This window comes from Podarcis cretensis, assembly GCF_951804945.1.
Source record: "Podarcis cretensis genome assembly, chromosome: 14".
Taxonomy (NCBI): Eukaryota; Metazoa; Chordata; class Lepidosauria; order Squamata; family Lacertidae; genus Podarcis; species Podarcis cretensis.
Window position 1 is genome coordinate 56,267,891 of NC_137183.1, and position 26,319 is coordinate 56,294,209.

Consider the following 26,319-nt stretch of genomic DNA (forward strand, 5'->3'; position numbering starts at 1 on the left):
CCAGCAACCCAGCACCGGAGGACAAGATGGAGAAGATCTCCACAGCTACCATGTATTTTCCTTTCGAGCTCAGGTATGCTGGAACAAAGGACAGCCACACACTGCAAAACACCAACATGCTGAAGGTGATGAATTTGGCTTCATTGAAACTGTCAGGTAACTTCCTGGCAAAGAAAGCCACGGTGAAACTGGCAATGCCCAGGAAGCCCATGTATCCCAGGACAGAGTAGAACATGGAAGCGGAGCCCTCATTGCATTCCATGATGATCTCCCCAATCACAGAGTGCATGTCTGCATCGGGGAATGGAGGAAAATGAGCCAGCCAAACCATGCAAATGGCCCCTTCAGTCAATGAGCCAGAAAGAACAATACCATACGCCAGTCTTTTCCCCACCCATTTCCTCATCCTGGATCCTGGTTTGGTTGCTATGAATGCTAGAACCACAGTGATGGTTTTTGCCAAAACAGTGGAAACGGACAAGGAGAAAACAATGCCAAAAGCCATTTGTCGGAGAAGACAGGTTGCCTTTCCAGGCTGCCCAATGAAGAGCAAAGAGCAGAGGAAGCAAAGAAGGAGGGAGATGAGGAGAACGTAGGTGAGGGTCCGGTTGTTGGCTTTGACCATGGGAGTGTCGTGGTGCTTAATAACGACTGCAAGTATTAAAACTGTGATCACAGAGAACGAAACGGCCAACACGGTGAGAAAGATTCCTAAAGGTTCTTTGTAAGAGAGGTAGATTAGAATCCGGGGAATACATTGGTTTTTATCCTGGTTGGGATATTGGTCTTCTGGACATATGAAACAAACATCCATGTCTGAAAAAGGGATGGCACATAGAAATGTTTCAGCTGATTCAGGGAGTAACTGAATTTGAGCAGATTAGAAGCACCTATAAGCCAGGAAATGTTTGATTCAGAACTGACAACTCTCATTTATTTTCCATGTGTGTTTTGGCAAAATTTTCACCCAGCTTTAGGATTCTCCCTCCCTCCCAAAAGAGTGCTATGGGAAGACAGTATTTCACCAGATAATGGTCACATTTTTCATGCTGATTTTTCTTTACAAAAAAGGGGGTGCGACAATTGCGTGAGGAAGAACCTGAGGCACGACCATTATGCGAGGAAACATTTTTTATTCATGAACAGACTTCTGTCCATGTTGCTCATGGCAGCTTCAACCCCCCCCCCCTGCCGCCCACTCCCCTTGTGTCTTTGGCTGGCACAGAGAAAGCGCGCTGAGGATGTCCTGCCACTATTATGGGGTGAATTCTCTGGAACTGATTTTAGGGAGCAAAGAAAGGGGGTGCGACTATTATGCAGTTGCGACCATTGTGAAATACTGTAATAATATTAAAAGGAGAAAGAGCACCATGTGTTTGTCCATTACAATTGCCTGGTATGCCAAATTAGAAAATTCAGCCTTTAGAGTTTTATATTCATGCTAACCAGTCTCTTCAGTGGAAAGTTTTTGTCCATCAGCCCCCTATTTCTGCCCCTCCACCAGCTTTGACTTTTCCTCCTCTCCACTTATTCCTGTCTTCTCTCCTTTCAGACTCCACCCACCCGCCTGAACTTAGGCTACTGGCCATTTGTATTAAAGTTCTAGAATAATGTGCATGCTGCAATGAAAAACGAAAAGCTTTTCTATAAATGATAGGTATTATTATTTTGTTTTATTATTATTTTGTTTTATTATTTTCGCATCTTAAAAAGTAAAGACATCACCTTGCCAACAAAGGTCCAGTAAAAGCTATGTTTTCCCCAGTAGTGATGTATGGAAGTGAGAGCTGGACCATCAAGAAGGCTGATCGCCAAAGAATTGATGCTTTTGAATTCTGGTGCTGGAGGAGACTCTTGAGAGTCCCATGGACTGCAAGAAGATCAAACCTCTCCATTCTGAAGGAAATCAGCCCTGAGTGCTCACTGGAAGGTCAGATCATGAAGTTGAGGCTCCAATACTTTGGCCACCTCATGAGAAGAGAAGACTCCCTGGAAAAGACCCTGATGTTGGGAAAGATGGAGGGCACAAGGAGAAGGGGACGACAGAGGACAAGATGGTTGGACAGTGTTCTCGAAGCTACAAACATGAGCCTGACCAAACTGCGCGAGGCAGTGGAAGACAGGAGTGCCTGGCGTGCTCTGGTCCAGGGGGTCATGAAGAGTCCGACACGACTAAACGACTAAACAACAACAACAACATTTTTATTTTGTATGTTATGAAAATACTAGATGGGGACTAGGAACATAGGAACCCATGCTATACTGAGTCACATCCTTAGCATTGCTTACTGTATCTAAAGTCGAAGATTACATTTGTTCCTACTGAAATTCATTTTGTTACTTTTTGCCCAGTTTTGCAGTCTCTCTCTCTTTAAACCCTTTAGCAACTACTTACTCTGCAGAAAATGTCTACACAGTGATGTCAGCCTCCAGATGGTGCAAAAGCTCTCACCTGCTTATTCTGCCAATCAGAAAACTCCCAAAGACAGTGCTTAGACCAGAGCTAGTTGTTCACTGACTGTGGCTCCTACCTTTCTGGTTAGAGATCATCCCTTCTGGACATGGAGCACAATTATAGCAGCAAAATTTCTCTCCCTCTTTCTTTTTCCTGCTGTAACCAGGATAGCAGTTGTCATTGCACACAGAAAGAGGCACAACCTGTCCAGAAATGTGACCAGTAAGATAAGCATAATTTCCCTCACTCATGCCCTGAGCTTGGAAACATTTTCTTAGGGGACAAAGTGGGTTCAGGAAGGAGTCCTGACTCGGTTTCCCAAATCAGTTCATGAAATAATTGGCACATTGTGGCATTTAATCCAGCTTATTTCAGAAGTTATCTCTTAAGAGTTAAAAAAGATGGCATTTTTCAAGGATGAAGGTATGAAATCAAATGTCTGCAAACGTAATGCTACCCAGAAGAATTGAACAGGCAGAACTCTGCACTGGCAAAATAGGAACTATTTCCATTCATTTTATTCATTCCTGCAGCTGGAGTTCTGTCTCACCTGGTTGAAGCTTCTATGCCACACAAGTTGGTCAACATTAATAGTTAACTCTTTGCCTGCCGGAGCCTGAGGATCCAGTCTTCCAACTTTGACTCTGTCAAATGATCCATTAGGGAGAGTCACCCAATTGGTAACATCAAAATCTACAATTAGTTCTTGATTTGTATCAAAATATACACTCTCTCCAACACTGTTGTTGAACATGGTGTTCTTTAGAAAGCCATGGAGCTTTGGTGAAAGAGACAATGAAACACGGTGAGAATGTGAGTTACTGAGTTCTATGCTTCTCTAAAGATGGAGCGGACTTGTGTCAGATGGTATCAGATGAAGCTATTCTCCCCAGTACCAGGTATTCCCCCGCAGTCTGTAATATTGTCTCTTTCCCCCTCAATATTTAATTTAAAGCTCTCCTCATCAAGTTCATGAGACTCTTAGCAAACACATTCTGGCCAACTGCTGTGAGGTGCAATCAATCTCTTGCCAGATGTCCTTCCTCAAGGAAGTGGAGGCCAGGTCCAAGAAGCCAAATCTTTCCTGATAACACCACCTGTCCAGCCAGTGGTTTATTTCCAGTATTTCCCCCTCTTTTCCTGGGCCACAACCTTCAACAGGAAGGAGTGATGAAAAAACCACCTGTGCCTCTAAGCCCTTCAACTTCTTACCCTGAGTCTCCTAGTTCCTTGCTATATATTGAAGGCTGTCTCTGGCAGTACTGCTTGTACCATAGGGGCCAACTCCTAGGGGCCGAGGTCCCTTCAGTCCCCGAATAAAATATTTAAGGGGGTCAGACTTCTCAAAGTTGATGGGCATTGCTAGTCAACTGGTGTGCATGTGCCACATCTTGTGATCAGTTATGTGGGGCTGGGCTTACCTGCCCCCCTAATATTGTATTCAAGTTGCACCCCTGGTTTTTACCCCCGTGAATCAGAAGGAAGGGGAGTGTGGTCTGTCTTTGTAAGGTGTGGCAACTTCTCTGTCACGTCATGCATCTTTGCACCTAAGAGACAGCGCACTTTGTGGGACTTCCTGTTATCTCTCTATACTGCTGCTTTTGTCCCCATCAGTAGGGGGTCCCCTGCTACCCCCCCCCATGTCTCTTTCTCCTCTGTACACCATAGGAGCCAACTCTAATGCAAGAGGCAGGACACCCTACAAGTGGGGAACCTTCTGCTTCCCCGACATTGGAGAACCCTGCTTTTCCTGAGTAGAGCTATTGGCAACCTCCCATGGCTGCTGGGATGCTACCTTTGTCACACTGACATGACCTCACATTCTTCCAGGGATTCGCCTCCTGCACTGGGTGATCTTTCTCCTCCCGAGGGGCACCCCCAGGACAGTCCGCTCTGTTTTATCAATGAATTCCTCATTTTGCCTGATGACTTGAAGTGTGGATATGTGAGCCTCAAGCTATCGTACCTTCCCTTACAGGAAGGAAAGCAGCCTGCACTTGCTTCAGGTGTAGTTTTGCACATTTTCAGGCAGGAAGGCAAACATGGCACAGGGACTGCAGGTCATTGCAACCTCCATGTCTCTTGGTTCTAAGCACATGGTGAGACAAGCCTCCCCTCAAACTCTCTTGCTAAATGCCCTCACAAATGCCCCTGGTTACAAATTCACAAACTCCCAGAGTCTGCAAGCAGCTAAGGAGAACTGCTGCTGGCAGAGAACTCCTTGCCCACTTCTTCATGCAGCCCGGCTTCCTCTCAGATCATGTGCTTTAGCAGAGCATGCAGCCAAGCACACCAAGAGCCACAAACCAGTTCACAATAGAGCCTCCAAACAGCTCAGACAAGAAACCAGCCTGAATCCTAAAGAAACAGGCTCACCCTCCTCTTTACAAGCTCCTGGTCATGTTTATATGGCAGTAAGTCTCATTCCATGAACTTTGGATGAGACGCACATAGGACTCCCCTCAAAAAGCAAAATAAAACACTGGGATGGGTGCCCTTAAATCTTTGCATCTACTTTAAAATTAAGCACATTTGGGTTTGGGTTGTTGTTGTTGTTTGATAAGGTATTATTATTTTTACCTTAGGTGTTTAGCTCACTGTTCCCTTATAGGAGGATTATTTGATTGTATTTCATCCTTCCTAACCTGCTGAAGGAACGATCTGCTGACTCTGTACATGTGGATTATTTTCTCAACTGTTGCCTAATATAATGGTGGCCCCCAGTCAGGGCCTAAGGAGGAATCCATCTTTTTAATGGGCACATAGATTCAGAATACCACAGGTACCTGGGAACTGGGGGGAATCAGTTGTTGTTCATTCCAATTATTTTCTGCAAATATAGTCATTTCCCCACCCCCACTCCAACCACCAAAAGGAAACACCCAGATTCCATTTGGGTAAAATACATGAGAAATTGCATTCATCAGTTCAGTACAGCCTGAGTGCAATATGTTTTGTTCTATGACACAGTTGCTAGATCTCAGCAAAGAGGTGTAATTACCTGCCATGGCTGTATATTGTGAAATGCCGCCCTCTCTCCTTTTACTAATAGTTCATATTTGGATGTGAACATATACGTGGCATGCAGAGCATGCGCCACAGCATAAGCAGCATTGTAGATATTGTAGCTGTGGCCGGTCATACGCATTTCAAAGAAAGTCTGAAGAAGGCTCTCCAACTTCTCTTGGCCTGTGCAGGTCTCCATGCTTTCCACATTCCCAGTGGAATCTCTTAATGAGCAGCTGAATGCCTGCTCCCAGAAATTCTGAATGAAACCATCTCCTTTTGCCCAAAAGGGTTTTATGCTCCCAACAAATGTTTGGAATCCAGGGGGCTCCTTTGAATGAACTGTGAAGGATAGGGCACCATGAAAGCTTTCTATATCCCAAAGTCTTTGAATTGATATTGAAGGGAAATCCCATTGGGATGTAACAATCCAGACTTTACCCACAGGTGGCAATCCATGCATTGTTGCAAAAAACAGTAACATTCTTAAAACTTGGAGGGAGGGATTTTCTCCATATACAACACATGCATTGGTTTTTCCATCCGTTAAAACTTGATATTTGTCCAGCTGTCTTAAAACCATGTCTATCAGCTCCTCCATATAAGTCCTCTTTGCTGTTCTAAATATGAAGGCACAACAGATGCCGTTTTGGGATAACATTGATTCCATTGTTTGCAAAAACTGATCCCCATTGTCATCATCCACAGCAACAAGCCCAATCCATGTCCATCTGAAATGGTGAAGTAATCGGACAACCCCCTTGTACTGATGGGCTTCATGTGGAACCATCTTGTACAAGGAAGAGAACAGGACTTTGTCATCCTGCACTGGGGAAATTGACCCATAGGTAAGCTGAAAAGAAATATATAACAATTCATCGCATGGACTATAGAGCATTACAACATCAGCCATCCTTCTAAAATGTCCATATCTCCATGCTTGGGTCTCACCTGTGGCATCTTGTAGATGGCGGAAATGGTGGCCACATTGGCAGAAGTTTCAGAAGCCAGCGCCCCAATGAGAGCAATGAGGTTGCTCCAGGCATCACACTGGAAGTTGGGAATAAGCCTATACTGTCTGGTAAGCAGGTTCAAGGTGGCCTTATAAGTCATTCTTGCCACATAGTAGCTGTTGAGAATGTGGAATCCCAAGGATATATTTGGAAGGATTTGGGGGTTCTCATTAATCTCTCTGATGGCAAAAACCAAGGCCAGAATATGCTGGTAGTTCTTTGGCACAGAACTGCAATGGGAATGGTTGACTATTAACCAAAGAAAATAGTGCTGGCATTTATTTCTCAGGTAATTGTAAAGAGAGTTACTGGCTATTTAATCAAACAAGCAAAAAAGGATTTCTCCTTTCATGGTCACACTTCTGTCTACTTTGACGATTATGGCAGAACTTAATGCAAAAACAGAATAAGAAACGGGTGCATGTGCTCCTTTTGGAGGGCACTAGCAGGAGCAAATGTGTTGGCTCCACTTCCCTCCATGCCCTCACCTGCACCTTGAGTTGGAACCATCTGTATTCATGAATGCTTTCCCTGTTAGCAACCCCCTTCACTGCTTTTCCTGAGCAGAGCTATGAGCAAGCTCCCATGACTGCTGGAATTCCACCTTCCTCTGCTGTTGCTCTGCTGAATGATCTGAACTTGTCATAATACTGAAAGGAAAGGGAAAGAGTCTTCCTTACACTGGTTTGCCAATCAATGTCTGGGTGGGCCGTTCCATGAAAGAGGGACTGCGGTGAAAAACAAAGACCTGGGAAGCAATCTCTCCGATTACAAAGTCTCCTGGCTGATAAAATTGATGAGGTATAGGAAGAAGATCGTCAGATATACTGCAGTTAATGGAATGGGTTTGGCATACAGAGTAAGGCAGCAGCAGAAGGGAGAGGAGGACTGGCAGGATGATCCTGTGGACCTCAGCCTGTTCTTTCCACAGCATCTTCTGTCTGAATCCTCACTTTCTCTTCTCGCAGAGAAAGGGAAGAAGCTGAACTCAAGGTGGTTTTCTTTTAAAAAGACTCAGAGGCAGCTGTACAGCTTGAGGGTGAAAATAAATGAAACCTTAAAGTTTGTAAATAGACAATTTCACATATGGGGGGGGGATCCTATGGTACTAAATCAGACAGAATCATTGACAACAGGACATGCGCTGTAAAATCTTTACCCTGAAAGCTCACAAACAGATATTGCAGTGAAGCAGATTTATTTCCTTCTGCCCATGTTATGGAATCCAGTTTTTCACACTTTGAAATATGGAAGTGGATGACTATATTATAATAGGTGTTCTTTGAAGGTAACCTGAAATATGCCCAGCCTGTCCTGAGATCCCCAGCAATGACCTACATGTTTGTGTTTTTAAGCATCTGGTTTTTCTTATGGTTGATCTTGCAAGGCTATCCATTGAATGACAAGAAGATAACATATTATTTAAAAATGGTTGCGAAGATAATCACCTCCCTGGTGTCTTGACCTGTGAGATGGCATCACACATGAGAATATGATGAGTGGAATTGTTTTCTTTTATCAAATGTTTATTAATTATAATCCTCTCTTTTGAAGGGGATCAGGATGAAAGTAATTCGCTGGCTATTAAATGATCAGGATGAAAGTAATGCTATCCATCATAGCAAAAGCCAAAATTTACCACTAGCTGTCATATCACAAGATGTGTGTAAAGCCTTTGATAGAATCAACTGGCAGTTCCTAGAAGGGTTGTTGTCAAAAATGAATATGGGACAACATTTTATGAATTCAATTTGAGACTATACAAAAACTCATATGCTCAGGTTAGGGTAAATGGTATAGATTCTAAAACTTTCTCTGTTGCAAGAGGGGTGTGAAAGAGATGCCCTCTGTCACCCCTCTTGTTTGCTCTTTCAATTGCACCACTAGCCATCTCCACTGGAAACAATTTGGAGATAAAAGGAGCAGAAATAAAAAAAGAAATGCATAAAATAAGTTTTTCAGATCCTGTACATAGAGCATATCCCTTTCTACACTCCTCACTCACTAAAACCCATACAAAAAAAGTGAACCATTTTCCCTCACCACTCTAAATGTGTGGAAATCAAAGTTTTAAAAACTAGTTCCCCCAATATCTCCCCTTATCCCTCTTCGCTTTCACCCATCTATTAAAGAAGCAGGGCAATACTTAGAATGGAATGGTTGGGAAAGTGCGTCTTTATAGATTAAAAGATTTCTATGTAAGCAGTGTTGTTTAGTCGTTTAGTCGTGTCTGACTCTTCTTGACCCCATGGACCAGAGCACGCCAGGCACTCCTGTCTTCATGCAAACTGTATCCCCCTACAAAAAGAAGAATTCATAACTGCCATACAAAACCTTAAATGGTCATGGTACCATTTCAACCAGCTGTTAAGATTCCTGTTAAACCCAGACATTTCCACTCAAGCAAACAGGAAACTAACTGCAATAGAGCACATCTTTGTTAACTCCTCTCCACTCTCCAAGGGCATAGCTTCCTCAGTTTATAAAGCTCTAAGAACACTAGAATGTTGTACACAGAAATGCCATGGAAATGGACCTAGATTTGTAAAAATAAGGGAAGCCTCATTAAAACTTCTGCATAGATGGCATTATACATTGGTGAGGCTATCCTGAATATGGAAGGATGTCAATCCCAATTATTGGAGGGGAAGAGTAGTCAAGGGTTCATATTTCCATATGTGGTGGTGTTGTGACATCATCAAACCCTTCTGGAATGCTGTTGTCAAAGAAATAAGCTTGATATACAACAAAACAATTGAAATATCCCTTGCACTCGCACTACTTGGGCTTCAGATCCTGTCTGCTGATGATTTTCCTAAAGATGACCTCTTAGCCTTTCTATTGACTGCTGCTCGTATGGAGATAGCCACATGTTGGAAAACCAGTGATGGGCCAAACATTGATTCTTGGTATAACAGAGTATGGTCAACAGCATTGGCTGAGAAACTAACATGCCTGGTGAGAGCAGCAAAAGGCAAACACAATCCATATTTGTTCTCTTAATTTGAATTTATTGACATTTATCAATTATTTACACTTTGACCAAAGTGGGTCATATTATAGAACAGTGTCACTCATTTATATCTCAGTGGCTCCTCAGCCTGCAGATGTTAAGAGGTTGCAGGGAAGCATACTGGAGATGGAAAAGTTGGAGATCTCAGCCCCTCATATTTCATTTTGAGAGCAAGAGGGAATGTCACCTTCCTTTCTTGTTCCTTGATCAGTTCAGTGCAGAGGTAGCAGCTGAGCTGCAACCTTGGGAAGAGGAGGCAGAGAAGGAGATGACTTCTGCAAAGGATTGGCTTCCAGAAACATTTCTTCAAACCATGAACATTTTCTTCAAGGCTTCCTTCTGAACTAGGCTAGAATCCCCAAGTTCTGCACCTTTTTCATGCTTAGGACTAGGCTAGCTTATTTCAGGTGCTCATTCTTCACACAACTGGAGTGATCTGACGGGGGGAGCTGGTGGCTCCATCCTCTGCATTTTGATCTTTTGGGCCACCTGTGTCTCCCTCCAGATTTTGGGGTCTGAATGAAGTGCTCTAAGCTGTACTGAAATGTGACAGAAGTAGAGAAGGCTCCCTCTTACAGGTATCCAACCCAGAATATGTGGAGGAAACCTGGAACAAGTGACTCGGGTGTGACAAATGCTCATGGACCCAACTGGCCCTTGCATACTCTCCTCAATACATAATTCTAACCATTTGACAGTTTTATGTTCTTACGTCATGACATTCATGTTGATAATACTGCATAAGCAAATACTTTTGATAATAACACAATACACAAATAACAATGAATGGGGCAAACAATTTAAAGAAATGAACCCATAGTCACAATGCATCTGAACCTTGAATTTCCCTAGGCTGTGTTTGTACCTTTAGCTCTAGGCCTTCACATTTGGGGGGGGATGAAGGCTTGCTGGGTTATGGCCAATATCAGGGATGTGTAGATGAATTTCCTCTAGTTCTGGGCAGGTGAAGTTTGGACCTACTGAGCTAAGTGCCACCTCCTCCTACCGTAATTACTCTTCAAAAGAGATAATAAGATTTGTAGGATTCCAAGCTGGGAAGATGACTCCTCACAGGTTCATCATGCATGATGCAACTTCCAAAGCAAGGAACACCCCAGGGAACAGATAATCCTCCCCACCATTAGTAGAATTGCTAGTTTCCATCCTGAAAAACACAAAGTGCTTCCAGAGCTCTTCAGCTATATCAACAATCACCATCTGAAGCTATAAAGATCTCACATTGTTTAGAACTAGATTTGGGTCTAGGCAGGACTCTGTATCACATTATGATCATTTCCCCTCTGTTTGTTAGGGCATTCGTCTTTGGCCACTGGAAAATTGGACCTCATAATGAATAAACATACTGATCCATGAGAAATAAGATTAAAACTAAACAAAATATTTTATGTACCTTGTGAAAACATGTAAAGAAAATCTTACTTTTATATTCAATTGATTGGCAAAGGGAATGACTCAACTGAGGTTCAAACTGCAAGTCAATCTTGGAAACAAGCAGATGAGAGAAGAAGAGTATTAATGTCCTTTGGTTGCTTCTGTTACTGTTGTTTGTCAACAGCTATAACATCTGCAATTTCCATGGCAGTTCGGTGCCAAAGAACTACCAGCACATCCTGGCCTTGGCATTTGCTATCCAAGAGATCAGTGAAAACCCTGACATTTTATCCAACGTCTCTCTGGGATTTCACAGCTACTACACTGCCAGGATGACCTATAAGGCCAGCCTCAGCCTCTTTTCTGCACAACGGAGGTTTGTCCCCAACTTCCAGGGTCACAACCAGAACAAAGTGATAGCTCTGATCGGAGGATCTAGTAGACCAGTTCAGCATTATGGTCAGAGCAAGTTTTTGGGCAGATTTCCACCTTTTGATTATTGTTAGCCACCCTGAGCCCGGCTTCGGCTGGGGAGGGCGGGATATAAATAAAATTTATTTATTATTATTATTATTATTATTATTATTATTATTATTATTATTATATTTGTCTTAGGTGCCAGTCCTCTAGTTATCCATATTTGGTCAATTCTAGTCCATGTCATTTTGGCTTCAGAGATATGCCCTCCATCTAAATGAGTTGCCTCAGCCATACTGGGCAGCTCCCAAGAAATACAATGAAACATCAACCTTAAAAAACATCCCTTAACAGGGCTGATTTCAGTTGCCTTCTAAAAGCCAGGTACTTGTTATCTCCTTGACATCTGATGGGAGAGTGTTCCACAGGACGGGCGCCACTGCCAGGAAGGCCCTCTGCCTGCTTCTCTGTAACCTCACTTCTCACAGTCAGGGACCCATCAGAAGGTCTTGATAGGTAGACTTCAGTCTCAGAGAAAGAGTTTTCTAGGGAAGTCATTCTTGTTCCCCCACCATATGCATGCTCTCCTATGACCTCCCAGAGGATTTGGAGTAGCAAAGTTGAGAAATAATGTAGACTGAAAAACTAATAGAGCCATCACTTGTCACTATATTGAGTTTTGTAGGTCCTGAAGATATTTTTTAATGGGTTTTGAAAATCCAGCTGATGAACCTCTTTCCAGATATCTGAATATGGTCAAAATACAAATACTAAAATGTTTGGGCCCCAGACCTTTTTAAAAAAAAAATAAATAATTTTTTATTAATTTTCAATAACAAAAATCCAATATATGCCACATTGTATCAATACCAAATTACCCCACACATTTCCCATTAACATTTTAAAAAATAACCAAAAAGAAAACATTATTACCACCACCACCCCATCCCTGGACCTCCCTCCACCCCCTCCTCTCGTTCTTTAAATAAACCAAATCACCTTACATTCCAGATCCCTTTACCCAATTTTCCAACTACTAAACAATTAAACTTGTGATATACTGCTCAGAGATTTTACACATCCAAGCTTACAATTTCCCCTTTTAAAATTATCCTTTTTGTTGCTCTTTGCAAGTGTTTAATCCATGTCTACTGATGTCCCGATTTATTTACAACCGCTAGCTCCTAAATAAAAACCATTTCCCAGATTGTGATTCTACATTAAAATTTGGACTTTCACGTTATAGCAAAAATGAAAACATTCAGGGCAATGCCCAATATCAGAAATATGTAGATAAATTGACTCTAACTTGAGCAGAGGCAGCTTGGACCTACTGAGCTAAGTGTCACATATTCCTAACTACTCTTCAAAAGAGAAAATATGAGTTGTAGGACTCCAGGGAGGCGAAGAGGGTGGAGTCCTCACAGGTTCAATAAAAATGCAACTTCAAAAACAAGGGGCACCCTGGGGAATAGTCACCCCTATCATTACCAGAATTGCTGGTTTCCATCGACTGACAACAAAAAGTGCTTCCAGGGATCTTTAGCACATCAACCATCAGTTTCTGAAAGAAGTTACAAAAGCCTCATATTATTTTAGAACAAGAGGTAGGCAAGAGTCTGTATAATTCAATAATCATCATTCCCACTTCATATGTTGATGTATTTCTCTTTGGCTGCTGTATCTTCCACTTCCCAGATTTTATTTGAAATCCTGTTTTGGCATTATTTCTGTTCCTTTGCGCGAACTGATTTGCAAAGTTTGACCCTTTCTGCCTGCTTTCACATCAGGGCAGTGACAACTTTAGCTGTATATGAGGTATTTCCCCTTTTTAAAGTAATTACCACTCACCACTAAAGAATAAAGTCAACAGAAAAACGATTTGATCCAGATTATTTTCATGAAAGCTAGCTCCTGCTGAAATCAGTCCTGATCAGAACCACATACAATTCTGCAGCGGGAAACATGCAAAGCTGCTTTTCGTGGGAAGACCCTTTTCACAGAAGGATCCTGCTGGTTGTGATGTTGCTGCTTGTGCTGCTGTGTCATAGTGTTTGCCAGGCATATTCCACGAATTGCAGCATACGTGACGATCCTCTCCCTATTCCTCATGAGTTTTACCTGCCGGGAGACCTGGTCATCAGTGAAATTGTTTCTCAGGTCTTCTTGCTCTACAATCTCCTCTCTTTCATGGAACAGCCGACACAGATTGTGATTGATGAGCCAATGTAAGTCTCTCTCTCTCTCTCTCTCTCTCCCTCTCTCTCTCTCTCTCTCTCTCTCTCTCTCTCTCATAAACACACACACACACACACACACACACACACACACACTTGTTGCAAAGTATGTTCAGAATATAATTACTGGGAATATGTCTTTAAGGAAAAGGGTTCATTTTTGGAGTGAGAAAAGTGTTGTGTCAGAAGCTTGTTAATATCTATTTAGCCTTCCGCATTATACTGTTAACACAAAACATTAGTGAGTTTTCTCACACAAGTGCCATTGAAGTGTAAGGATGTTCAGTACTTCCACTGGGCTATTTGTGACTCTAGGTGGAGGAATTGGCATGTATTTGTTTTTCTCCACACTACTTCTTCTTACTCTTTGTTCCCTACCATCCTTGGCCTTCATCTGTATCCCATCCCATTGTCTTTCAGTCATCTTCATTTCATATTATTTTGGTCTAGGTATACCACCCTATTCCATCCTTCCTCTTGATTTCTTCCTGCCCTTCCTTCAGTCTACTCCAAATACATTGGACCCACAATCAAATCTGATGAGAGTATGTGTATGAGAGGAGCATTTGGAAATATTCTCTAGATGCCTCTTCTGGTGCATTTAAATAGGTAGAGGTAATACATTATGGGATGTGTGTGCGTATAATTTTTAAATTGGTCATAAGACATATTGTATTACACTGTTTGCAAATATATAGACTTCCAGTTGTACCTCTCACTTGCTGTCTTCTCTGATTTCATCATTAAGTGGGAGACGCTCTTCAGTTACCTTGCTATATCCAAATAATAAATAATCCCTTCTTACTTACATGATGCAATTTTATCTTATTTATTGTTTGATTGTAATAACTGAAAGATGAGCTGAGAGATGAAGAGGACACGCATATTTTTCTTGCTTCTCTCAGTATTTGTGTCATCTACTACTTTTACTACAGTTCAGTGCCAAAGAACTACCAGCACATCCTGGCCTTAGCATTTGCTGTCAAAGAGATCAATGAAAATCCCAACATTTTATCAAATCTCTCTCTGGGATTTCACACCCTCAATAGCTACTACACTGCAAAGATGACCTATAAGGCCACCCTCAGCCTCTTTTCTGCACAGCGTCGCTTTGTCCCCAACTTCAAGTGTCACAACCACAACAACCTGATAGCTCTCATTGGAGGATGCATCTCTGAAATCTCTGCCAACGTGGCCGTCATTTCAGCCATCTACAAGACTCCACAGGTAAGCTGTGTGCAAGCAAGTACAGATAGTTCAGAGTTGTGGCACAATATCATGATTTCAAAAACATGGCCTGTGATATTTTGGATAGCCAACTGGTTAAATACAGTCCAAGTGATAATCCTATCAGGTTTATTCACAGCTCTTTGGAAACTGGGCTGATCATAGAGGTAAATCAGTCTTCAGATAAATTTGCAGTGAAGTGACTCAGGGCTTTGTCACTCTCCAGATGTGGTTCAACATTTTTATCCATGCGTTACTTCAGAGCTGGGAACTCTCAGGATGCTGTGGGACACAGAGGCTGGGGAGAACTCTTCTGAGGGAAAGATGTGGGGCCCTGTAGAGAAACCCAGGACAACCAAATATCTGGAGGAATCAGCAATAGTCCTCAAACCACTTCAAGTCCCTCTTCACATCAATGACTCACTTGGCCCACTAATTGCCTCCTTCCCAATATTAAAGCCTTGTCTTATTCCCCTATTTCACCCTTTGTCTCATGGACCTAAAGTTGGATAGTGGCAGCTAGAGATGGAAAATTTCTTAAAATCAATCAGAAGAGGAAGTTGCACACTTTTTTTGCAGAAGCCGATCTCATGACTCACAGGCAAGAGCTTGTGAACAGTCTTCAATACTGATCTTTCAATAAACTTCTCACTCCAGAGTTCTCTTCAGGTTTTTCAATCTTTGACGTGAACCTCATAGCTCTGCTCAGCTCACTCTCACCGTGTTTGCAGTTCCCATCCTATCCAAGATGATTGTTGTATATTGGAACTATCTGTGCCATTTCTAGCATATTTAAGTGATGGGTTTTTTATTATTATTCTGTTCCCTGCACTGGCATTAAAAAACAAAGTTAGAGAAGAAATTTTAATACTTTTTTTTTAAAAAAAAAAATCTTATTTATTTGAGAATTATTATCAATAATCAACAAAACTACCCTCAAAATAACTTTGTATCACAATGTTACATAAGTAAATGTAAGTATAATATTTATTCAGAAAAAAATTAAAAATTGTACTTGAAGTTGGTTTTGCAGGAGATAATTCTTTCCATGGCGATATTGTATAAAGGACCTCCAGTTTTCCCAGCATCTATTTCTATATTAATTGCCACTTTTGAGTTTAAATAAAATGTATTTTCTTGGCCATTCTTATCAAATACCAAAACTTCATCAAACCCTTCTTTCCAGGAAATGAGAAAAGTAACTTTCCATTTTAAAGCCCATACCACCCTTGCAGCTATGATAGGTGACATATAGCTCAACAACATCCATGGCCATCATACCCACTAAGGGCCAAGCTGAAGTAGCTACATGAACCAAACCAGCATAATTAAAACCGTGGGCACTAAATGAGCAGAGACATAGCAGGGAGCCCTATTCCCACTGTAGCCAAATCTGTGGGAAGCCAAATCTCCTTGCTACCAGAAGGCAGTATCAAGCGAGGAAGGCAGGGAAGCGTCTACCCTAGCATGACAAAAAAGTGTCTCAGGAGGGTGGGTGAGGACTTTGCTCTTATTGTAGATGTAATCTTCTCTGTCTGCTCTGGACACTACTTTAGTGAACAGCTCTGTACTGAGATCTTTCCTTTCCAACCCTCTGGCTCAGCTCACCAATTCCCTGTTTCAGCTCTGACTGCCAGAGATGGGTCTGGTTATGCTCTGGAACATTTGTTCTATTGTATATAAACTTCTGGGGGTGACGTGATAGTGGCTAAATGGTTTGGTGGCAAAACAGAGAAGACCATGTGAAGAATACTTGTGCATTTTATTTCAGCTCACTTATGGATCATTTTTGCCAATACAACATGCCAACACTTTATACCCCTTTTTGTACCAGATGGTCCCAAATGAAGCCCAACAGCACATCGGGGTTGTGCAGTTACTCAAACATTTTGGATGGACATGGATTGGACTATTGGCTGTGGATGATGACAAAGGGGACAGGTTTTTGCTGACAATGGTCCCAATGCTTGATGAAAATGGCATCTGTTATGCCTTCATCATGAGAATACCAAAATGGAATTATGTGGATGAGATGATAGAATATGTTTCACAACGCATAGAACACTATGTAACTGTCTTCAAGGAGAAAGCCAATGTATTTTTTGTATATGGAGAACCGCCATCCTTTCAGGTTTTGAGAATGTTGTTCTTTGTAGCACCATTCATGGAATTGCCACCTCTTGGAAAAGTCTGGATTGTTACATCTCACTGGGATTTTGCATCACACTCTATTCAAAAGATTTGGGATTTACAAACCTTCCATGGATCCATATCTTTCACAGTTCACTCAAATCAGCCCGAGGGTTTCCAAAAGTTTCTTCAGATGGTAAGACCTTCGTGGTTCAAAAGAGATGGCTTTATTCAAGACTTCTGGGAACAGGCTTTTGGCTGTTTGCTAACAACGTCCAAGGAGTGGGAAGGAGAGGAGAATAAAACCTGCACTGGGGAAGAGAATCTGGAGAGTCTTCCTGGAGGTTTGTTTGAAATGAAAATGACTGGCCACAGCTACAATGTCTACAATGCTATCTATGCTGTGGCACATGCTCTGAATGCTATATTCAAATTCAAATTCATGCATAGAAGATTGGAAGTAGGACGAAAATCAGCATTTCAGAATGTGGAACCATGGCAGGTAATTAAACCAGATAATTTTTTTAGGTAACCATGTTCCCACCCTATGGCTGTCTCCCTACAGTCAGGATAAGAGAAGACTGAGAGGAGATGTAATAGCCATTTTCAGGTATCTTAAGAGCTGTCTAATGGAAGAAGAAGAAGAAGAAGAAGAAGAAGAAGAAGAAGAAGAATAGTAGTAGTAGTAGTAGTAGTTTGGATTTGATATCCCACTTTATCACTAACCGAAGGAGTCTCAAAGCGGCTAACATTCTCCTTTCCCTTCCTTCCCCACAACAAACACTCTGTGAGGTGAGTGAGGCTGAGAGACTTCAGAGAAGTGTGACTGGCCCAAGGTCACCCAGCAGCTGCATGTGGAGGAGCGGAGACGCGAACCGGGTTCCCCAGATTACAAATCTATTGCTCTTAACCACTACACCACACTGGCTCCCACTACTCCACACAGGCTCCACACTGGAAGATGGAGCAAGCTTGTGTTCTTCTGCTCTGGAGGGTAGGATCCAAACCAAAGGGGTCAAGTTACAAGAAAGCATATTTTTGTAAGAAAGGAGGAGAGGAGAGGAGAGAGGTGCAGTGGTGGAGAGGAGGAATGGAGGGAAGAGAGCTGAGCTACAGATTTGGCTTTTTGAAATTCCTGCCAGCAGATGGTGCAATGCGTGCAGAGGAGGTATACCAAGCCATATGAGGCACACTTAGGAGAGATGGGAGAGACTGAGAGGGAATGAGATAACTATCTTCAAGTATCCATAGGCTGTTCCATGGAAGATGGTGCAAGATATCATGAATGAGCCAACCCCCAGGGAAAGTTTGCAACCAGCTAAAGGAAACAGCCAGGAACAGAGAGGGTTGCGAGCCGGAACCCTGCCAATGCTCTTGGGAAGTACAAAAAGAAGGAAGCAGTTTAGCAAGTGGTAAAGAATTAAAAGACAGCCTCTCAGAGAGTGGAGAAGAGGCGGGAGCTGACCCTATCTCTCCACAGTCTTGGCGAATGGGAGGGCTACAAGACAGGAACCAAAACAAGATGTCATAAGTGAAAGTTCAGCTGCTTCTGGCCTCGCAGGAGGCAGTCAGAAGGGTCATCATGATTGATTAGGCTGGCGGCATGTTAGAGACCTCTGGAGAACTCTGTTTTTGCAATAAATCTTACCTTTTAATTAACCACACTTGCTGTGTTATCAAGTGGGAAACTGGGACTCCTGACACAACCTTGCTTTCCCCTGCTCTAGAGGGTAGGACCCAAAGCAAGGAATTCAAGTTACAAGAAAGGAGATTCTGAATGAACATCAGGAAGAACTTTCATTATTATTATTATTAGTAGTAGTAGTATTTATTAGGTTTTTCAAGAACGTTAAATCAATTTAGTTCACATACTGTACTCATATATATATATATTTACTTCCCAACCCTCCCATGTTGTTGTTTTTATTCTTAGCCTTAATCACTGTATTATACTTGTCAGGAAGAACTTTCCGACATGGAGAGCTGTCATGGATGCTTTAGCTGAGATTCTTGCATTGCAGGGGGAACTCTCTTGCCATCTATCTAGAGGACAAAACAGAAACAAAGGGAATAAGATTTTAAGGAATAATGATGTGGGCTTTGGGGTCAGCTAGGCTGCTTATCATTAGCAACTGTTGCAGTTTTTCTATTTCCTTTGCCTTTTTTGTACTAGATAGACAATAGATAGATAGATGATAGATAGATGATGATAGATATGGATAGATAGATAGATGACATAGAAGATGATAGATAGAAAGAAGATAGATAGATATAGATATAATAGAGAGATAGATACATTGATAGAGGAAAGACAGACAGACAGACAGACAGACAGACAGACAAATTGAATTCATAATTATATTTGAATATGTTTAAGTCTTTTGCTGTTAACCATACCCCTAAATATTTAACCTTCTTTTCTATCATTCTGTGATCTGTTGTAATGATTCTTTAGATTGTTCTGTAATATTTTTCACCAACGTTTTAGTTTTTGTTTTATATAGCTTGATACCGGCTACTTGCCCAAATTCCTGAATCTTATCTAACAGCCTTGGTATGCTGACCAGGGGTTCTTCAACTGTTATCACAAGGTTGTCTGAAAAAGCTTTCAGTTTATATGCTTTACTCCCCACCGTAATTCCTTTTATTCCTTCATCTGCTCTTATATTTCTCGCCAGGATCTTTTAGACTAGTATAAGCAGTAATGGTGACATGGGACAAATCTGTCTTGTTCCCTTTGTAATTCCACATTTTTCAGTTACTACATTATTCACAATCAGCATGGCTTTCTGCTCAGAATAGAGTCAATTCCTCTAAGGAATGGCTCTCCAAATTCTATTGTCTTTTTTCATAAAAGTCCAAGAAACATTATCAAAGACCTTCTCTGCATCAATAAACATCAAAGCCACTTGCTTTTCATTCCTGGCCTCTAGATACTCTTTTATGTCTATTATATTCCTTATATTATCTTTCATCTAGCAGCCAGGTAGAAAGCCAGCTTGATCTTGGTGGATTGTTTCTTTTAACGCTGTTTTCAAACAGTTTGCCAAAATATTGGCAAATAATTTGCAGTCATTATTCACTAGTGAGATCGGCCTGTATTTTTAACTAAAAGTAAATCTGAATCCTGTTTTGGAATTAATGTAATATAAGCAAGAATCTGGCAATTGACTCAAATTCATTATCCTATTCATTACATCTTTCAATGGTTGTGCCAACTGATCTTGCAGATTTTTTGAAATATTTAGCTGAAAGTCCATCTGGTCATGGCAATTTCTCTAATTTAGCTTGTCCTCTTGCTTGTTGCAGTTTCATCATCATTACTGGTGCATTTAAAACATTTATCTTTTCTTTTGGAATCTTTTGTAGGTCATTCTGCTTTAAATATGGATCAATTTTATCTTCATTTCCAATCTAACTTCCTTGCTTTAAAAAAAAACAAAACAAAACTACCATGCTAGCAATTTTCCTGGTTTGTTTGCAAACTCAAAATTTGTCTGTTTTATCAATTTTATTTTCCATTCAATTTCTTGATTTACCAACATTGAAAATTAGGTTTGTAACATCTTTATATTCTGTTTTGTTGATTCATTTCCTGGTTTTTTAATTATTTGTTTTTCGTGTTTAATCAGTTCATCTAGTAACTCTTTCTTTTTCTTCTCTCTTCTCTCTCTCTTTTTTTGCAGAGTATTTTTTTGTATAAAAAAAACTCTCATTACTGCTTTAATTGTGCCCCAAACCACATTTATATCCATACATCGCTTCAAATCTAGTTCAAAATAATCTCTCAGGGTTTTTCCCTGCTTTCTGCAAGGTAATTTTTATTGTCTAATAAGCCTTCATTTAGTCTCCACCTGAAGGTGAATTTTCTTCTCTTCTTAGTTCCAACAGTAATGAATTATGCTCCAAGAGTGTCCTAGGTTGTGTTTCCACTTTTTTAGTTCTTAATGTTAGTTCATTAGATACCCATACTGATTAGATATCCATACCGAGTTGATTCTTCCTGCAGATCAATTTGGCTCTGAGAAAAAAGTAAATTCTCTGTCCAATGGGTGTTTGAATCTCCAGTTAATTTAAGATTTTCTGCCATAGACTATTTTTTTCTTCAATCCAGGTCCATCTATTTCTACAGAGCATTGTATTCAACAACAGTGCTGGAGATATTGTACACTTTAATGAAAATGCAGAATTAGTTGTTGGTTTCGATGTTACAAACTGGAGGATTTACCCCAATGGTTCAGTGGTTAGAGCCAAAGTTGGAAAACTGAACCCTCAGGCTCCTTTCGGCAAGGAGTTAACCATTTATGATGAACAGATTGTGTGGCATAAATGCTTTAATCAGGTGAGATGTAGCGGTCTGAGACCAGAGCTGGATGTACACTGACCTTTTTAATGTCTAGAATGATTTTAACTAAATCATTCTAAAACATAATTGCTTAAAAAAAGCGTTCATTACTTACAAAAGAGCTGTTCCCCTCCCTACCTGGTTCCTGGTTGCTCTGCAGCAACCTCTGGTGTCCCATTTTAATAATGCATGATCAACGTTCTAAGCTAAACGTAATGTGGCTCTTACATTTTGAAAATCTTTCATTAACCCTTTCTTAATCTTATAAAGCATGAGTGTAGATCCATCCCGCAAAAAATCAAAATCAACGCTGGGTCCCCTAATGTTGTTGGACTACGACTCCCATCACCATCAGGCAGGATAGCCAATGATCAAGGATGATGGGAGGTGTACTATAATCTGCAAACATCTGGAGAATGGAGACTGAATGACAGAGAGGCAAACAAGTTTCAACACTTTTGAAAGTTTCTTCCTTTTTCCAGAATTTGTTTTGGTCAAATCCTGCATTATCTCTTTTCTTGTTTAATTACTTTATCTCTGCTTGATATTTCCATATTCTGGGCATGATGACAGTAATCCACTCCACATTAGGCAGAGTAAATAATTCACATGACTGAAACCTGGCCCCCTAGTCTCTTATCATGGCCCCCTATTTATGCAGTTTTCACCTGTGGCCCCTTTGGAATATCCTGGGGGCCTCCAGGGGGCTATATGGCCCCTGGTTGAGAAATGCTGATTTAGGGTCCACAGACCCAGCTGGCCCATGCACACTCTCTTCATCATGAGGGTTCATATATTCCTACTAAGCTCCTGTTCATGTTTCTGTGCAGGGGCTGCCAGTTTCTGTGTGCAATGACAACTGCTATCCTGGCTCCAGCAGGAAAAAGAAGGAGGGAGAGAAATTCTGCTGCTATGATTGTTTTCCATGTCCAGAAGGGACGATCTCTAATCAGAAGGGTAAGAGGCAACATGGACAGTGATATCAAGACTCTTAGCATAATATGCTTGCTCCTCCTTTCTTTGGAAAATGTATGTCCCCTTGAATGCATTCTGCAATATATATGTTAAAGAAAACTAAACAAGCAACTTTATTTTAAAAATTATGTTTCAAACAAACAAGGACATTTTGACCTTATGCCAGTCACTATCTTACCAAACAGGAGGGGCGGGAAATGTCCAGTAGCACCTCTGAGACCACCTAAGTTTGTTCTTGATGTGAGCTTTGTGTGCATGCAAACTTCTTCAGATACACTGAAACAGAAGTCACCATACCTTTATATTGTGAAGATCTAATGAGGGAAGTGATATATGCTGCATTGAGATAATTGGAAGAAAGACAGGATTAAATACAATATATTTTCCATTAAAACACAGACTATTAAGGGGTCATTAAATCACACGCATCAGCAATGCGATCAATGAGATGAATATTTTAAAAATGTGAAAGCGGGATTCATTCTCAGGGAGTTCCATACCTAAAGAAAAGCTCTTTACTGAAACTTTATCATTCTCTGTATTCAGAGACCTCAGGTCACAAATAGATTCAGGTGGCTAGGCAGCCCTTGAAGTGTAGCTGGGTTCCCGCGAAGCGAGACACAATGGTAACAGCAAGAAACTTTATTGAACTAACAGAACTGGCCAACAGGGGCATAGCAACTGCTTTTATACATTTCTGAAGGGCTAGGCCACTCCCACTCTCAATGTGATTGGCTGTCTAAACTCCCAAGCTACGCATCATAACTTAGAGTTTAAGGGCTAATGGCAGTAACCCAAATCCTGAAATGTTCTGTGATTGGATATCATGTATTGAATCAGAACACAGGGGCTCAGAAGCCTTAGTCCAGACTTGGAGGAAGAGGAGAAATTGGTTATGGTATGGTGGTCCCAAGATATTGGACACAATATATATACGAACGAATGGGAAAGAAGCACATCAGGTTCAATGCATGTTATAATCTTAGAGAAAATGTGATGAAGATGTTATACAGATGGTACCTAACCCCAGCCCAATTGGCCAAGATGTATAAGAATAGTTCAAATGCTTGTTGGAGGTGTAAAAATGGGGTAGGTACCTTTATGCTCATGTGGTAGGAGTGTAATAGGATAAGAGAATTTTGGGATGTTATATATAATGAACTCAAAAAGATTTTCAAATTCTCAATTTCAAAAAAACCTGAACCTTCCGGTTAGGTATCATGTCCATGGAGATTAAGAAAAATCTTAGACCTCTTTTTATGTATGCAACCACAGCAGCTGTATATTTACAACTTGCCCAAATGACAGGGAGAATAAGAGGAAACTCAATAGAGAAAGTTAATTGGATAATATTTAAATAATATCTTAAAAACTACTGTGACAATGTTAATCTCCTGACAGACTTAGAATGAATCTTGAATTATAGAGAAAGTACATAGTAATTTTTTCTTGATAATAAATGGGAAAGAAAACAATAAAAATGAAATGTGTATAGTCTAAAGAAATGTAAAATAGCACAATGAGAGGAATCAGAAATTAGTGTCTATGGTGTGTCTATGTTGTGGTGTGTATTGTATGTATTGTCTAAGTTATATGTAAATTTATATATAATAAAGGTTATTTAGAATCCAGATTCAAGCTCTGGCAAACCAGGCCACTTTCACTGCCTGCCATAACCGATTCTTTCAGGTAGATGTAGATCATTATCTTGACATTTTTAATTGTTCCATCTTCTCCCCCTCCACCCTCCAGATATGGATGCCTGTGTCAAGTGTGCAGAAGAAAACTACCCAAACCAGGACCAAACAGGGTGTATTCCAAGGGGGCTGAGCTACCTCTCCTACCAAGAAAAGTTAGGGCTCAGCTTAGCTGTCTCCGCTCTGGCTTTCTCCCTGATCACCACCTTCGTGCTGGCGACTTTTGTGAAGCACAAGGACACTCCCATCGTCAAAGCCAACAACCGCAGCCTCACCTACCTCCTCCTCCTCTCCCTCCTTCTCTGCTTCCTCTGCTCCTTGCTCTTCATTGGTCAGCCTGGAAAAGGGACCTGCCTCTTCCGACAAATGACTTTCAGCATCGTCTTCTCGGTGGCCCTTTCCAGTATTCTGGCCAAAACCATCACCGTGGTTCTAGCATTCATGGCAACCAAGCCAGGATCCAGAATGAGGAGATGGGTGGGGAAGGGGCTGGCCAATTGCGTGGTCTTTTCCTGCTCTTTCCTTCAAGCTGGCATTTGCACCCTTTGGCTAAGTGCTTCCCCTCCATTCCCAGATACAGACATGCAGTCACTGAAGAGTGAGATCATCCTTGAATGCAATGAGGGTTCAGTTGCCATGTTTTATTGTGCTTTTGGTTATATGGGTTTTCTGGCCGTTGTGAGTCTCCTTGTGGCTTTCCTGGCCAGAAAGTTACCTGACAGTTTTAATGAGGCCAAATTTATCACGTTTAGCATGTTGGTTTTCTGCAGTGTTTGGCTGACCTTTGTTCCAACCTACCTGAGCACCAAAGGGAAATACATGGTAGCCGTGGAGGTCTTCTCCATCTTGTCCTCCAGTGCTGGGTTACTGGGTTGCATCTTTTTCCCTAAATGCTACATCATTGTGCTGAGGTCTGACCTGAACAACAAGGAAAGCCTAATAAGGGGGAGAAAATAGTGTGTTTGTGTGTGTGTCCATATCTTAGAGCTTGAGTAGTCCTGGGATATCATTTACTCTGACCTCTGATCTTGATCTTTGAATAAATTTGTGTCTCATCAGTTTCCTCTGTGTTGGTGTCTTATTCTTGACCAGCTCCAGACGGGGGAACTCTATTTTCTGGACCATGATCATGATCTGGATGTGGATGCAGGGCATGGAAATCAGGTTTGGGTTAGTTTGGACCCTATAGAGTCTGATCCAGATTTATAAATCAGGGCCAGAAACTGTGCATAACTGCCAAAAATATAGATTGATCAAAAAATATTTCAGGGGTCCAGGCCCCCTCAGGTCAATGGGCACTGCCATTCAAATGCTGTGAGTGCGCCACTTCTTGTGACCAATTATGTGGGGTGGGGCTTACCTGCCCCCCATATTTTATTCAAGTTGGCACCCCTGGAATTTAGGGTGTGATGCAGGGAACAAATTTAGCAATAACTGTCAGATAACGACGTGGCTAATTTGTTTAAGACCCCAATTAGGCGCAGCTTACAGCGATCTCCGGGTCCGGCACTCTTCCTTATAGCTGCGACGATCCCTCTGCTGGTCCTCCTCCGTTAGCCACAAGTGCAGAGTAAAACACAGCGGAATACTGATGCTTCTCAGTGTATAAGATCCAAACACACCTGTGTGCTTACAGTCTTTTATTACAGCAGTTAAAATAACAAATCAGCATTTCTCAGATTCTCCTGGGCTTCTAGCACTCATGGCTGCTACCGTCTTCCTCAGAAGCAGAGACGGAACAGTGAGGAACGACTCCTCCCTCTTTGTGAGTCATGCGACAGGAATTGAGGGACGTCACACAGAACTCTTTAACCCTGTGAGTTCTGAAAACACTAACACCCCCTCTTCCCTCCATTCCTGAGGTGACTCGTGGATGTACCTTTACAGACCTCTGTGAGATCACTCCCTTTCTCAATGCCTTGCGCCTTCTCTTGGCGTTCTCGTCAGGCACCTGTGGAACATCCTCACAACTCTCAGGTTCGCACTGTGCGAAACCAACCCACACCCCTGTGGCCTGATACCTCTCAGGTGGAATGCCCTTCGTTGTGCGACTGGACCTCCTGGGCACAAACTCAGGTATTTCCTCTGACTCACTGTGGCCAGTAGGTGTGTCCTCTGCATCACGGGATTCCCCCTCTGACTTAAAGCGTCTTCGAATCCTTTGCATTACGCTAACAGGAGACGCAGGCTCACTCTTGGGCTCTCTTTTGACAACCTGTGGAGACGCCCCATCCTGTTCTTGACCCTGGTCAGTGACCTGGTCGTCAGCAGGTTCAGCCCCTGGCTCTCCTTCCTCATCAGAATCTTCCTGCTCTGAATCAGACAGGCATTCTGAGAGAACATCATGCCTTGCAGGAGTCTTTGACCAACTATCCTGCTCATAGAACTCAGCACGTTTACTGATCAGAAGCT

The 26,319-nt window shown here is 41.7% G+C and overlaps 1 protein-coding gene across 1 annotated transcript; it reads left to right on the forward strand.

Annotated features, from left to right (window-relative positions):
- Positions 1-26: 26 nt before the first annotated feature.
- On the forward strand, positions 27-24,864 carry LOC307202698 (vomeronasal type-2 receptor 26-like; the record flags this gene model as incomplete). Its single annotated transcript, XM_079952863.1, has 6 exons — positions 27-73; positions 11,064-11,292; positions 13,412-13,524; positions 14,469-14,760; positions 22,066-22,192; positions 23,963-24,864. The coding sequence occupies 6 exons, from the start codon at positions 27-29 to the stop codon at positions 24,862-24,864; spliced, it is 1,710 nt and encodes a 569-aa protein (XP_079808989.1).
- Positions 24,865-26,319: the final 1,455 nt, after the last annotated feature.